Source organism: Melitaea cinxia, chromosome 26 (assembly GCF_905220565.1).
Source record: "Melitaea cinxia chromosome 26, ilMelCinx1.1, whole genome shotgun sequence".
Taxonomy (NCBI): Eukaryota; Metazoa; Arthropoda; class Insecta; order Lepidoptera; family Nymphalidae; genus Melitaea; species Melitaea cinxia.
The window spans coordinates 11,143,087-11,158,732 of NC_059419.1; the positions used below are offsets into that span (position 1 = coordinate 11,143,087).

Sequence of the window (15,646 nt, forward strand, 5' to 3'; positions counted from 1 at the left end):
TATCTTATTTTAATTGGAAGCTGATGCTTATCATACAGTATGGTTATCATGCGGTATCATTTAAATTTGATCGAGATCTTATGACTATTTTTTGGTCTTCAATTATCGATAACTCGTATTTACTTGACTATTTTTTCGTCTCACTATATTGTATTACATGTTGATGTAATTGAAATCCGTTTTGTTTTTCGTTTGCGAGCAAATACATTTATAACGGTGGTAAATCGAACCGTTAAAGTTTTGTAATTCAGCGGTAAAGCCGCGGAAATTTAGTTACATGTTTATATACATATGGCAAGGTGTTTTTATGTGTGGGTGTGAATTAGTATGCGTTTTATGTACGACTCTAGTGTGGCGATAAATTTTCATTGAGTGTTTATGTAAATATGGTGCTTTTCACGATGTTTCGTCATTATTTATAAACATTAGAGAAAAAAAATGTAGTTTTAGTTCAGTATTGTGAGATTTGGTTCTAGCGGTTATGGTCTAGTGGATTTTCGTAGTTTCCATAAAATATTTAGATCAAAATCAAAAGTTATAGCTCGAAAATTATGAACCTATAAGGCGTGATTAAGTCTGTTCAAAATCTGGAGCAGCCCGACTGGGGAAGTCCTTCTACCGTACAGTAGATCACAGATAAATAATGCTGCTTTCAAGCTGTTTTGTGTTTAGGTGGCGATAGGGTCGTATTGGGGGTAGCCAACCACCACCAACCCGCCTGCCCAGTGTGGTGATTATGGGCAAAACACATGAGTTCACGCCATTTTGGCGCGAACTTGTGGAAGCCTATGTCCAGCAGTGGATTGTATTAGGCTGAAGTGATGATGAGTAAAGACCACTAGCTGACCCGGCAAACATTGCTTTGCCATATATATTATTTTTTTAAAAACCATAAGTATTCATCGACATATAATATATATACTAAAACCGTTTGACCGCTGCATCTTATAGTATAAGTATTATTCCGATCGGTTCAGTAGTTTTTGCAGTACAGCCAAACAAAAAAACCGTTTTTCTATTTATTAGTATAGATTAACTTAGTTATTGCTGCAATTTTTTCAAGTGACAATTTCATTTATATAATTTATATATTTTTTGACGGCCGTATCAAAAGTGATTTACCGGCATCCACGAGAAACTATTAACTGATAATAATAGGTACTTTGAGCACCAAGTCTAGTTAGTGTCTGGTTAAAAACATTTCTAGAAAATGTATTTTCCTTATGGAAAATGTCATTTTATAAAAATATCAACTAACCCAGCAAACTTCGTGCTGCGATTTTGTTTTCATGAATATATGTATTTGGGTCTCCCCACCGTGTATCGGAGAACATAAGCCGTTGGTCCCGGTTGTTATTATGTACACCTAATAGCGATCGTTACTCATATTAGGGAATATAACATCAACCAACCCGTATTGAAGCAGCGTGGTGGATTAAGCTCTGATCATTCTCGTACATGGGGAAAGAGGCCTATGCCCAGCCGTGGGATATTACAGGCTGAAGCGAACATTTATATTAAGTATTTTTTTTTTTTTTCGTATATACACTTTTCTGACAATGAAGTACTCAATAAAATTGTATTATTCATTGAGGTGCAGTCCGAGAGCTATTCGCGAACATACATTTTGGTGATTAATTTTTATTTATATACACGTCTCAGAGTCTTTTTTACTGGTTTTGGATGCAATTTATCTTGTACATAAGTTACGAATAGACTTTAACAAGAGGACGTAAATTTTCGGGCGTGTTTTACCTCCATTGATAAACTGCAACTTTAAAATTCACATAATAGTAATATCCAATAAATAACGTAGAATTCGATGGTAAAACAGTCATATATCAAAAACTTTTATTTTGTCGGATACCAAAATATACTCTTAGCCCATTTTATCTGATGGGCTGATGATAAAGCCTATCAAGTAACTGATTTGCTTGATACAGGTAATATGCGAGTTTTAAAATATTACCATAATTTATTTAAAAATTTATTTAAAAGGTCGATGAAACGCGGTGAATGTAGGTAACGATAAAATTATTCAAAAGTGATAACTCGTTCAAACATGTGTGTTTCACGTTTTTGCGTTTTTTTTTTTCTTTATTAATATTGTTTGAAAATGAATTTAGATGAGTTTCATTTTATTTATTTTAGTTTTAATTTAATATATGGTGATGTACTGTGTGGCTACGGCACCAAAGAATATAGCCACCCCCTCTCTTCCCGTGGGTGTCGTAAGAGGCGACTAAGGGATATCACAGTTTCACTACCACCTTGGAACTTAAAAAGCCGACCGGTGGCGGGATAACCATTCAACTGCTGGCTTTGAAATACACAGGCCGAAAACGGGCAGCAGCGTCTTCGGTGCGACAAAGCCAGTACTGCGGTCACCAACCCGCCTGCCCAGCGTGGTGACTATGGGCAAAACACATAAGTTCACGTTATTTTTGGCGTAAACTTGTGGAGGCCTATGTCCAGCAGTGGACTGTATAGGCTGTAATGATGATATGGTGATATGTTCTTGTATATTTCTCAGTTACATCTGGCTGCAAATATATGTATATATAATTAAAATTAAACGAGCAGTTCTTGTATATATATATATATATAATCTGAATCTCGGAAACGGCTCGAACGATTCTCATTAAATTTAGTATGCAGGGAATTTCGGGGGAGATAAATAAATCTAGCTAGGATTCATTCTTAGAAAATGACGATTTATCCCAGTTTTAAGACAATGAAAAAATGGCTACAATATCGTTAGAATACGAAGGTAAATTTCGCAATTGTCAATAAAGTTTCTAAAAGCTCGGGTGAGAAATTGCTCAGTTGCGATCGATCGAAACGACCACAGTTCAAATCCTCAAATTTCCAGATCGATGATTATTTATTCTTTTTTTTTCCAATTGCACTCGTAATTTTTTATTTAAATAACCAGTTCTTTTTTATATTATTATGTCGGTAAAATCGAAAATTATTATCCATATTTTATCATTATTATTTTTTATTTTTGATTTTTTATATTTAATAATAAAAAAATATTTTTCATTATTTATAAATATGTAATTCGTACTCCTCATGATTTCCAAAAAAAACACGATTTACTAAAAGTACCGAGCTAAGCTCCGGTTACCCAGGTACTATAAAGTTAAACAAGTTCAGTTCTGAACACTGAAAATATTATATTATAATAATATTTTTATTCAGTATTACTAAATGTAGGTGGAAAAACCAGATAGCCCGTGAACCGTATGGACAAGGGCCGATAAAGGGCAATTTAGTCTACCTAACCGAGACCAGCTTCGAGCAAAATAGATTACGCTATAAACGCATTTCGTTAAGTTCTAAGCCATAGTGTCTGCGACCAGAGAAGTCAACACGGCCACCTGCAAAAAGATACTTCAGACATACCAACAAAGAAGCGACAGACTGCTGGAGGTGCGGCCATACACAATAATGACATGTCCCAAGTTATCAAAGAGAATATGTCGGGGCGATATATGCCCGCATATAGAAGCGTGGTGCGTTTGTGGACGCGATTGACGTTACGGAGTGAAAAGCCGCTCCGCAAAATTTTTTAACATCTGCGGGAGATCCAATTGTGGTGGTTGCCAAGTGCACGAGGGTAATCTATGTATACGTTAGTTGAGATGACCAAATCCATCTCGGGCGATCGTGGCGTCAATGCGGCCCTCGTGGGCTAGCAACTACTAATATTTTTTACGTGGATAAATGGGGTTCCGGGCGATGAGAAGACGGCCTACATCGTCGGGTACTTCATGAAAATGCAGAAATAGTAGTTACAACTACAGTCGAAGACCGGTTTGGCTAATGGCGAGACACACAAGTAACGGAAATACTAAAAACGAAAATTTAATTTTCCAATACTAAATGTTCCTAGCTGTGAAACATCTGATGTCTTTTGGTAAAAAAAAAAATGTATTGTTTATTTAAATCAACAATGAAAACACTCAAAAAGGAAAACATAAATCGATGCCTGCTATCCATATCAGTACAGTTAATGCGGGTATATTAATATACATATATATTGCTACAGATAAGTGTTGTAAAGCTTCACTCTCTAGCGTTACTCTCAGCGTCACTGCTGTTTCGTTATTTGATACCATTTTACTATCCATATTTTTGAAGTTAAAACTTCTTTTGACGTACCGGACACATTCATAGGTAGTAAGTTAGGCTGATCCGTCACGCTATGAGGTAAAGGCTCGATCAGGTGAACTCGGGACCGCCGAGTGCACCCGAGCGAGAAGATACAGACAGCTGCTCTTCGCTGCTGAACTGTGATAGACTCGATCGGGTGAACTCGGGAGTTATTGCGTTATTGCTTGATTACGATTGCCAATAGTTCTCACTTCTGCCGTGCGATCTTGCACACACTCTTAAGTTTTTTATTCGCGCCTTATATTGTTTTTTAGGAAGTAAACTCCCAGAAAATTAGTAATCGATATATTATTTATCCGTTTTTCCAGACAGCACATGGGCCTGCATGGCTGGTGGGGCGTGGCGTCGGGGCGCGGGGCGCGTCCGAACCCTTCGTCTTCTCTTACGAGACACATCTCGTGCGCTCGGTGATGTCCAGGATATTTTGGACTATGGTAATTATTAAGTTAAGTTATTTGGGTGTAAGTCATTGGAAGATTTGTTAGGTGTTCGTGGCGATTACGTAATAGGATTCGAGGATTTAGAAGATGGTTGAGCACAATGCTGAAGTCTAAGAGATTTGTGTAGTTATTAACAGCTTTACTTATTTGAGTACATTAAGAAGGTAGGTGATAGGTTTGGAAGATTTAGTGATAAGATAGAGTAGGACTAAAATTGTTGTCTAAATTAATTGTGATGATAGTGTTGGAGTGAGGTCTAATTACGTGGGTAATTAAGTGTTGGGAGTAATTTTATGAAAATAATTTGTAGTCTTCCACAACCAATAATATTACCGAATCTCGCGAAATTATAACAATAATCGATTTATAAATTTGAAGAAAACTAGAATTTATGCAGAATGCTATATGCTTGAAACAACCAAAATATACAGCTTTCCATTTTATAATTTTTTTGATGATGTAGTTTCAAAAATTATCATAATGTAAAGTTCGAAAACAAAGACAAAGCACGCTAATAATATTCAAAATATTTTATTTCAAGATCCTGAAATACAGAATGTTGTCCAAGAACTCACAAACCAGGCCGCCCGCCCAACCGCCCTGGTGATCTTGGGCTGTTCTCCATCAGCTCGAGCGAGGTTATTAAACTGCATTCTAGGCAGACGGCTTTTTCCTGAGTCTCTGCCTAGAGGATGCAGATGGGTATGTATTTGTTTGTTACTTGTCGTTGGATATCGCTTTTTAATTGTAATTTGACAGCAACAATCGCGCAATAGTTTATGTCGGTCATTTTATTTTGATGATTATTGTTTTAATCGAAAGCTACTATCTATATTTCCATATGGTCCAATTTAAATTTGATCGAGATCTGTCCTGACGTTTTTGGACTATCTCTAATAACGCCTATTTACTTGACTATTTTTTCGTCTACCTGCTTTGTATTACTTGTCGACTTAAATATGATTTTGACATATTTTATAATAATTATTTTTTTATCGCAGATTCGTATTCAATATGGATCATCAACCCAAGTTCATCTAACGGTCGGTAACTCTGAGTTTGAGTTAGTTGATGAGTTGGAGTGTAATAGGACTCAATGCGAAACATTGCCAGTACAGGTAAGGGATTTTTAATGACAAAACAAATTAGGGCTTGACTACAGTAAGACGAGTTTAAGAAACTGCACAAACTATTAAGAGTTTTGTAATATTAAAATAACCGCTTTTTACTAAATGCATGTGGATGTCTAAACGGTACAAATACCAAAACAACATTTTTTTACAATTTTTGTCTGTCTGTCTGTCTTATGTTCCGGCTAATCTCTGAAACGGCTGGCCCGATTTTGACGGAAGTTTCACTGGCAAATAGCTGATGTAGTAAGAAGTAACTTAGGCTACTTTTATTTTAGAAATTTATTTATTTTATAACTGCGAACTGAATAATAATTTTTTTGTTAAATTCCACGCAAACGAAGGCGCGGGTACAACTAGCAATGAATATAAAACACGCTTTAATTGATTTTAAGAACAAATGCATTTATATATCTTTTACAGGATCTCCTCCGCCAAGACAACGATGTAGGTACAACGTTGGAAATCGAAATAAATGACTCGTTTCTAAAAGACGGTCTTAAAATTATCGTTCCACCAGACATTGGCGAAGATCCTGGTACAGCTAATTATTTAACACTAAAACAACTGCACACCGAATTGTACAAAAAAAGAAACAGAATCCTAAAATCCTGTAGTCCAGTGTATCTCTATGCTTTGGACAAAATTGGTCGGAATGTATTTAGTGAGAATATTATGTCTAAAATGAATGTTTCTAAGAGCGAAGAGGACTTCTGGTCGACGTTTAATTTGTATTATATGACTAAAGTCGAAGTTGATAAGGATGATAAGGCTGAAGAGGAAGCTAGCGAAGTTTGGTATGAGGTCGACGACTCTGCGGTTTTTAGTTCCGAGGTTAGTAACTATTTGACTGAATTTTAAATTACAAAAATGGGGATTTGCAATTAGATCGTATTGTTTTAATGCGTGTTACTCCATTTTTTACTAGATGTACCGATTTTGATGATTCTTTTTTCAATCGAAAGCCGGTGCTTGTCGTGTTTTCAAATTTAAATTTGAGGATGGTCTGACGATTGCTCTTAATTTTCTCTGATATTGTGTATTGTATTGTACTTGTCACACTTGTAATGATAAGCGAAAAGGTTACGGGTGTCATATAAATTTACCGAAATACCGGTCTGCAGAACTCAACAAGTCTTGTTTTATTTCTAGAACTGTCTAGACCTTCACCAGGCGAAGGAAATCGACATCAACGCCCAGTTTCATTTCGTCCTCTTTTCTTCAAGCAAAGCAGAAGATAAGAGACGGAACACTATCAGCGAGGCGACTGAGTCCACTGAACTGTGTAATACCGAGGAGTTACCGGAATCAGACCAGGGTCTCATGAAAGATGGGGTTTTAAGGTAGTTCTAGTAAATTATCATAAATTTTTCTCTAGTGTTTTAGCACTGGTTAGAATATAAATAAATTTATAATAAATAAACGTTTCACAATTAACGGCCTATAGTATTTTTTTTTTTAAATTTAACTAGATCGGCAAACAAGCTTACGGCTCACCCGATGGTAAGCGGTTACCGTAGCTTATAAACATCTGCAACACCAAAAGCATCGCAAGCGCGTTGCCGACCCCATCCCCAAGTCCCACCATGAGCTCTGGTCACCTCACTCACCACAAGATCACAGCACTGCTTGAAAACAGTATTATTTAGCTGTGATCTTCTGTAAGGTCGAGATACTACCACAGTCGGGCTGCTCCATATTTTAGGCTAGAAATTTCCTGCTGCGTCCTACTTCAGTTAAAGTTAGAAGGATAAACAAAATAACAGTTTCAAAATTTTAATTCTGCTTAAAAGAATAACCAATAACTTCAAGAAAAGCCAATTCAAGTAAATTTTTCTGTTTTCAGACAATCAGAGCAAACTGAGCAGAGCAGCACAGCGAATAGAAGACTGCACGAAGAACAAACGGCGTTCATGAATGAACTGTTGGACCAGTGGGAACTAATTAGTAAGTATTAGCTGATTTTTCTTTACCAGTCCTGTCCTTTTACCTGACCTGTCCTGACCATAATGAACACGAAAAAAAGTCATTTAATTTGGTTGGTTTGGTATAGATAACTATATACATCAACCTATAGTAGTCCACTGCTGGACATAGGCCTCCACAAGTTCGCGCCAAAAATGGCGTGATCCCTATGTGTGCTGTCTATAGTCACCACGCTGGGCAGGCGGGTTGGTGACCGCAGTACTGGCTTTGTCGCACTGAAGACGCTGCTGCCCGTCTTCGGCCTGTGTATTTCAAAGCCAGCGGTTAGATGGTTATCCCGCCATCGGTCGGCTTCTTAAGTTCCAAGGTAGTAGCGGAACTGTGTTATCCCTTAGTCGCCTCTTACGACACCCACGGGAAGAGAGGGGGTGGCTATATTCTTTATTGCCGTAACCACACAGCAAACGAATGCTTAGTCTAATTTGTTTTGTCATGTTAAGTGCTTCCCATTATTGCTTGATATCTTTAACTGATAAACAAAATAACGTCAAATGAGATTTCTAATATAAATATTTTAGCTATTTCAAAGTTTGGTCAATCCCCAAATGCTTGATCACGTTTTTGTCATAAATTAATCCTGCACTTTAGAATATCCTAGAACAATTTTTGTACTTTTTCCAATTATTTTTTAAATTAATTGCAAAATGTAATCTTTTCAGCAAACCCACCTCGAAAACACCACGTAAAAAGCCAATGGTCGATCATAAACGATATTGAAATACTAAAGAATAAAGAAAAAGAAGATCACAAGAGAAAGAAGGAGACGGACAGTGATAGAACGATCAAGAGCAGGAGCTCGTTGCTGAACACCGTTTTGAAGTTTGCGACTGAATGCTCTCAAAGTTACTTATTGGATCAGTGCACTAAGCTGAGTGAGGTAAAGATTCTCTATTATTTTTTGGATTTTTGGTATGAATGAGGTGTAAAATCTATTCAAATGACCTCGTTACGTTTCTCGTAACGCCATCTATCGCGCTAAGTCGCGATGACGTCAACTATAGCTGATAGATGGTGTTATTTGATGCGTTTACTTACCATTTGATTCCATTACCACCTAAAAATATCAATAACGATAACTGCCAAAAATGCTAAAAAAAAAACTATTTACGTTATGTGTATTTTTAGGTTCACGTGAAATTGCTACAGCAGTTTCTGCTGGCGTCGTTCGATATGGCGCGAGAGCTGCAAGTAGTTCCGAAGAAAATACAGTATGTGGCGAGGCAGGAACAGCAGCTGTACGAGGTGGGAATCCATATGTCTTCCCGTGTAGGAGAAGGATCGGAGCTTAATCCACCACGCTGCTCCAATGCGGGTTGGCGGATATATTCCCTACTATGAGTAACGATCGCTATCAGGTGTACGTGATAACAACCGGGACCGACGGCTTAACGTGCTCTCCGAGGTACGGTGGGGAGACCCACAAGGACTGCACAAACACCCAGACCACGGCAAACACCTGTATGGCCAATACAAATGTTTGTCGTGTGCGGGGATCGAACCCGCAACTGTCAGCGCAACAGATACAATCCATGGCGATCCAATCCTGTTGCCCAAACTTCGTCGTTTATGAACCGATTTTGATAATTCTTTTTTTGTTGGAATGGAGATATCCCCGGTTTGATATCATGATAAGGAAACCAGGATCTGATGATTGGATCCCAGAGAAATCGAGGAAACTCTCTAAAATCCACATAACTTTGTACTGGGTGTACCGATTTTAATGATTTTTAATTTAATCGAAAGCCGATGTTTAATATGTGGTCACATTTAAATTTCATCGAGATCTGATTACAACTTTTGGAGTAACCTTTGATAACGCGTGACTAATTTTTCGTTTACCTACGTTGTATTACTTGTCGATATAATTGAAGTTGGTTTTTCTTCGTTTGCCTACAATAATATACATTATAAAATATTAAATATTAAATGAATTTGTAAAGTCATAACATGACTCATATGTATTGACACGGTTTTAATATCGTTCGACTTAATTCGTTTTTTCTCGGCAGACAATAAGTGAAAAGTTTTCCGAAGGCGAAAAGAAACAGGAGTTGTTGAAGATAATGCAGGAGGTGCTTCAAGAGATGAAGTCGGAGATTATCAACATGGACTGGAGTGTCGACGGTAAGACAGTGCCCCGCGCTTTCTTTCAATATCCACCGTGTCTGACAAGCTCTCGGTGACCCAGATATTTGAATATATGTGATTTTTTTTAATGTCACTAGGTCGGCAAACAAGCGTACGGCTCACCTGATGGTAAGCGATTACCGTAGCGCCATAGACGCCTGCAACACCTGAAGCATCGCAAGCGCGTTGCCGACCCAATCCCCAATCCCCCCAGGAGCTCTGGTCACCTCACTCACCAACAGGAACACAACACTGCTTGAAAACAGTATTATTTAGCTGTGACCTTCTGTAAGGTCGAGGTACTACCCCAGTCGGGCTGCTCCATATTTTGAGCAGGAAATTCCTGCTGTGCCCTACCTCAGTTAAATATATATATATATATATATATATATATATATATATATATATATATATAAACTATATAGAGACTATGAATGACAACACATATATTGAGCAGTAAATATAATCAACTTTTTTTTTCGGCAAATATCTAACAAATGTTTTTTTTTTTCTAATGTTTACGCGAATTTCACTCATTATAATGAAACAACTTTTTCGAATTTTATCGCGGCTTATTAAGTTTTTTAGATGACTGTGACGGAGGAGGTCCTCCCGCGATCATGGTCGCTGTAAATTATCCGAAACGTCACCCATCTAAAAAACCTAATAAACCGCGAAATATTATTTATATAAAATATATATATAATATAAATATATATATATATATATATATATATATATATATATATATATATATATATATAATTCGAAAAAAATAAATAAATATATTACTTACAGATCTCCCGTGTCATCAAGACAAACGTTTTTCAATATCGAACTCGGTGTTTTACTCATCGAGGGCTACAGTTGCTCAAGAGAATGCGGAAGAGGCCGCTACCATCGATTACAACTTCGACGACTACGAGATTATCGACTTTGCGGATGATAGTCTTTGTAGGAGTGAAGTCCAAGAGGGGACTAGGGTAAGTTTGTTTAGACGCCCTGATTGTTTTCGTATCGGATGTTCCATCTATCGACGAAGGTCATATAAAAGGCTGTATAGGAAATCTGTGTCAACATAAAAGTAAATATGCTGTGGTAGACTTTATGTGGGTGTCGTAAGAGGCGACTAAGGGATAACAAGGTTCCGCTACCACTGCCGGCTTTGAAATACACAGGCCGAAGACGGGCAGCAGCGTCTTCGGTGCGACAAAGTACTGCGGTCACCAACCCGCCTGCCCAGCGTGGTGACTATGGGCAAAACACATGAGTTCACGTTATTTTTGGCGCGAAATTGTGGAGGCCTATGTCCAGCAGTGGACTGCAATAGGCTAAAATGATGATGATGATGATGATGAGACTTTATGTAGACTATGTATATCTGGCTCGAAACTGACGACGCGTTGGCGCAACGGTCACAGCGCTGGTTTGTGGCTGTTCCGCTGGCGGTCGCGGGTTCGATCCCCGCATATGACAAACATTTGTATTGGCCATACATGTGTTTGCCGTGGTCTGGGTGTTTGTGCAGTCCTTGTGGGTCTCCCCACCGTGCCTTAGAGAGTACATTAAGCCGTCGGTCCCGGTTGTTATCATGTACATCTGATAGCGATCGTTACCCATAGTAGGGAATATATCCGTCAACCCGCATTGGAGCAGCGTGGTGATTAAGCTCTGATCCTTCTCGTACATGAGGAAAGAGGCCTATGCCCAGTTGTGGGATATTTCAAACTCAAGGGTAATATCTGGAAAGGACCAAAAACACCATACAATGAATTATAATAATAATAAAAAACTGAATAATTGACTAAGTTTTGTTCTTTTTTACTGGCGTAACGGTCATAGCTCTGGAGTATCGCTATTACGCTGGCGATTACGGGTTCGACCTCCGCACACGGCATACATTTGTGTGGGTCATACAGTTGTTTATTGTGGTCTGGATATTTGTGCTCGTGTATTATGTGTGTTTCCGGACCCCCAACAAAGAAGTAAATCCTAGTAGAAACCGATAAATGTATGGCGATTATTTACTCGTAGAATAAAACAAACAATAATCTCCCTCTCAACTTCCGTTCGCCTTGCCCGATCACACTTCTTGTAACGCTCTCTCTTATTCATCAGCTTACTTCCCAAATCAAGCGTGCGTAAAGAAGCTTAACTTCAATAATAAAGCTTGGTACGTTCGATGTTACAGAGGGTTGCATCCCCCCCACCGCCGGATATCCGCGTAGAGAACGAGACGGAGCTCAGTTCTCTGTCCAGTGGCTGGAGCCCGCGCTGCGCCTCCGTGTCCACGAGACAGGCCTCGCTGGACGTTCAGCGCACCGGTGGGTGTACCCTGGAGCCCTGGAGCCCTGGAGCCCTGGAGCTCTGTGTTGTCTTCTGGTAGGGTGAAGATAAGTCGCCTCCCTATGGTAAGCGGTCACCGTAGCCCATAGACGCTAGCGACACCAGAAGCATCGCAAGTGGACCCCCCCCTCTTCAGGGCCCACATGGAGCTTATGTTTTGTACTAATAGGGTAAGTGAGTTGTCCACCTGATGGTGAGCGGTTACTGGCAGCTTATGGATACAAGCAACACCAGAAGCATCGCAAGCGCGTTGCCGATTTTATCCCCCAGGAGTTCTGGTCACCTTTCTCACCAACAGGAACACAACACTGCTTGAAAACAGTATTATTTATCTGTGATCTTCTGTAAGGTTAAGGTACTTCCCCAGTCAGGCTGCTCCAAATTTTAAGCACGATATTTCCTGCTTTGCACTACCCCAGTTAAAACTATATTTTCAACTCTACATGATAATTAAGTGAAATTTTAAACATCTATTTATTAACATATTAAAACGTCAGCAGTAAAACAAACACGTACGCACTTTATGCAACTATTACTTTATTAATAAACACAACAAACTGGAAGCGTTTCTAGTTATTTCAATGCTAACACAAGAATAATCAATATGTACGATTTTATTTTTGTGTTACCCACACATTAAGAACTCTAAACATTTTTGAATATCATATCAAAAATTGACCGCTCCAGTTGTAATATGAAACTTTGAATAGTTACGGGTCTCTGTAAAGAGCTCACCATAGACGGCATATCAAAAATTTCAATATAACGGGTACATCGTTCCATAGCTTAATTGGCTAGAGCGCCGACACGGCCAGTCGAAGACGCGGGTTCGAACCCCGCTGGAGCGGTCGATTTTTGATATGATATTCAAAAATGTTGACAAGAATAATCACATAAATCGACAATCTAGACTGGCTAGACATTATGGTGTGGCGTTACGATATTTAGGCAAAGAATTGTCTACAAAGCGCCCTCTATCATAAATCAAGTATGTACCTTAATGTTTGTTTTTTATTATTATCTGCAGTTCTTTCAAAGTTGAGTCGGAAGATCAGTCTGAAGCTCGTCAGTTTCGTGGACTGTCTGAAGGAGACGTACTTTGGGACGTTACAGCGGTAAGTATCGATTTGAATTTTATATACATATAAATAGTACTAAATATTTGTTGTAAAGGAAAGTAACGAGCCATTCTCTAAACCAATGTCTATGTCCAATATCTAGGAAGACTGAAGCACAGAAGTTGAAAACAACTAATTGGGAATGATTCTAAGTTTAATAAATTATAGTTTAAGAAAAATTAAAAAACCCACGCTTTTGTAGCTAATCGAATTAAAATGTAGAAAATAATTTTTAATAACAAAGAGTTTATATTACAGTAGTAGAAGATCGAACAATCAATCGTAATTAATTACTTCAAAATAAAATTATAATAACATTTAAGTTATTAAGAGAATAATTCAATTCAGAGTAAAAAACGTGGGGTGCATTTTACTATATTTCCATAACTTTTTACTATGTTTTTATAACTCTCCGCACATTGATAGTTGCAAGTAGAATAATTGTTACATTTAATATATCAAGCACCCCACACTTTTTACTCTGAATAGTATATTTTACTCTCACTAACAACATACATACATACATACATACATACATACATACATACATACATACATACACACATACATACACACATACATACATACACACACACATACATACATACATACACACACACATACATACATACACACACACATACATACATACATACACACATACATACATACATCACACTAGAGGGCTTGTGATTTGGCCTAAAATCCAATATATTCATGTGCCTATATCTGCCATATCCTCAGCTGCTTGGAGTCCTTGGAGGGCTGGTGTCGACACGAGCTGGGTGGTCGGCCGGCCACGGAGGCCATGAGGCAACTACTGTCAGTGGCTCGGCAGGTAAATATATAAATAATTAAATAAATCTTATACATAATAGTGTCACAATGTTGGTTACCATACTCCCCCGAAACGGCTGGACCGATTTTTATGAACTTTTGTGTGCATATTGGATACGTCTGAGAATCGGCCAACATCTATTTTTCATGTACGCCTAAGCTATAAGAATTAAAGATTAAGGGGATTTATAACATATATGGCAAAACAACGTTTGCGGGGTCAGCTAGTAAATAATAAATTCGTTATTGGACCAAATATATACAATTACTTAACAGACTTACTTTCCTACTCAGGTGGACCTAACACCCTGCGCGTCTTTTTCGCTACTGGCAGACTTAATGGACTCGCTGCGGAGGTTCTTTTACAGGTAACACCTTACACTGTTTTTGTGAATATTTGTATATTTCAACGGTGGCATAGATTATATTCAAATAATCATATTAATATATACTTTCCTACTCAAAATATGGAGCAGCCCGACTGGGGTAGTACCTCGACCTTACAGAAGATCACAGCAAAATAATAGTGTTTTCAAGCAGTATTGTGTTCCTGTTGGTGACTAAGATGACCAGAGCTCCAGGGGGGATTGGGGATTGGGTCGGCAACGCGCTTGCGATGCTTCTGGTGTTGCAGGCGTCTATAAGCTACGGTAATCGCTTACCATCAGGTGAGCCGTACGCTTGTTTGCCGACCTAGTGACATAAAAAAAAATACTACTGGTCGCACACAGGACCTGATTAACCCTTAGGCTAATTAGGCTGCAGCCTAGGGCGCGATGATTGGGGGGGGCGCGCTGAAATCGTGTCTTTGCATGCATTAATCTAGCATCATTGCATCTACCCTACATGTTTCAACTACCCGACTAGAAAAAGGTCAGGCTCAACCAGATCATGTATCTGGACAGATCCGGCAAGCTCTATCAGGACCAGGTCTGGTCCAAATCAGGATAGCCTGATGTAAAATATAATCAAGTATGGTAAGGTATACTGGATCAGGACCCGGTCCGGTCCAGATCAGGATAGCCTGAAAGAAATTACGCGAACTGAGCCTGAATCGCGCTATCAATGTTTTTAAGCGCACTTAATATATATACAGTTATCAGGACAGTCTAGCAGGGAGTCCATTTCTACACAGTGGAGCAGTCGTAAGTAGTTAATTATTAGAAGTTGATAAAAAAATTTAATTAATAACAACAGTTAATTAATAATAAAAAATAAAAAATAATAACTGATATTTAAAGTAAAAACATAAATAAATAATACATTGGAAAAAATAAATGGAAATAAATATCATAATAATTATGTTACTGTATGTATATTCCTGAATGTGGAGATAATATTAAGATTTTTTTGACAATAAGTGTTACCTACTGCAGTGGCGAACGCTCTTTAACAGCACTTAGACGAATAAAAAATTACTTGCGCTCCACACTCCGTCAGAAAAAAAACTTGCAGCGCTTTCGCTAATGTACATAGAAAGTGA

The 15,646-nt window shown here is 38.3% G+C and overlaps 1 protein-coding gene across 1 annotated transcript in view; it reads left to right on the plus strand.

Moving 5' to 3' along the window:
• Positions 1–4,490: 4,490 nt before the first annotated feature.
• The window catches only part of LOC123666479 (dual serine/threonine and tyrosine protein kinase-like), a 28,987-nt gene continuing 17,831 nt past the window's right edge, over positions 4,491–15,646 (plus strand). Inside the window, exons 1-14 of the mRNA XM_045600570.1 lie at positions 4,491–4,613; positions 5,161–5,321; positions 5,621–5,737; positions 6,173–6,583; positions 6,902–7,084; positions 7,606–7,696; positions 8,395–8,612; positions 8,861–8,977; positions 9,745–9,859; positions 10,661–10,853; positions 12,032–12,186; positions 13,236–13,323; positions 14,071–14,164; positions 14,458–14,531. Of these exons, the coding sequence (XP_045456526.1) occupies positions 4,505–4,613; positions 5,161–5,321; positions 5,621–5,737; positions 6,173–6,583; positions 6,902–7,084; positions 7,606–7,696; positions 8,395–8,612; positions 8,861–8,977; positions 9,745–9,859; positions 10,661–10,853; positions 12,032–12,186; positions 13,236–13,323; positions 14,071–14,164; positions 14,458–14,531 (2,126 nt within the window). The 5' untranslated portion in view covers positions 4,491–4,504. The remainder of the gene's footprint in view (positions 4,614–5,160; positions 5,322–5,620; positions 5,738–6,172; positions 6,584–6,901; positions 7,085–7,605; positions 7,697–8,394; positions 8,613–8,860; positions 8,978–9,744; positions 9,860–10,660; positions 10,854–12,031; positions 12,187–13,235; positions 13,324–14,070; positions 14,165–14,457; positions 14,532–15,646) is intronic.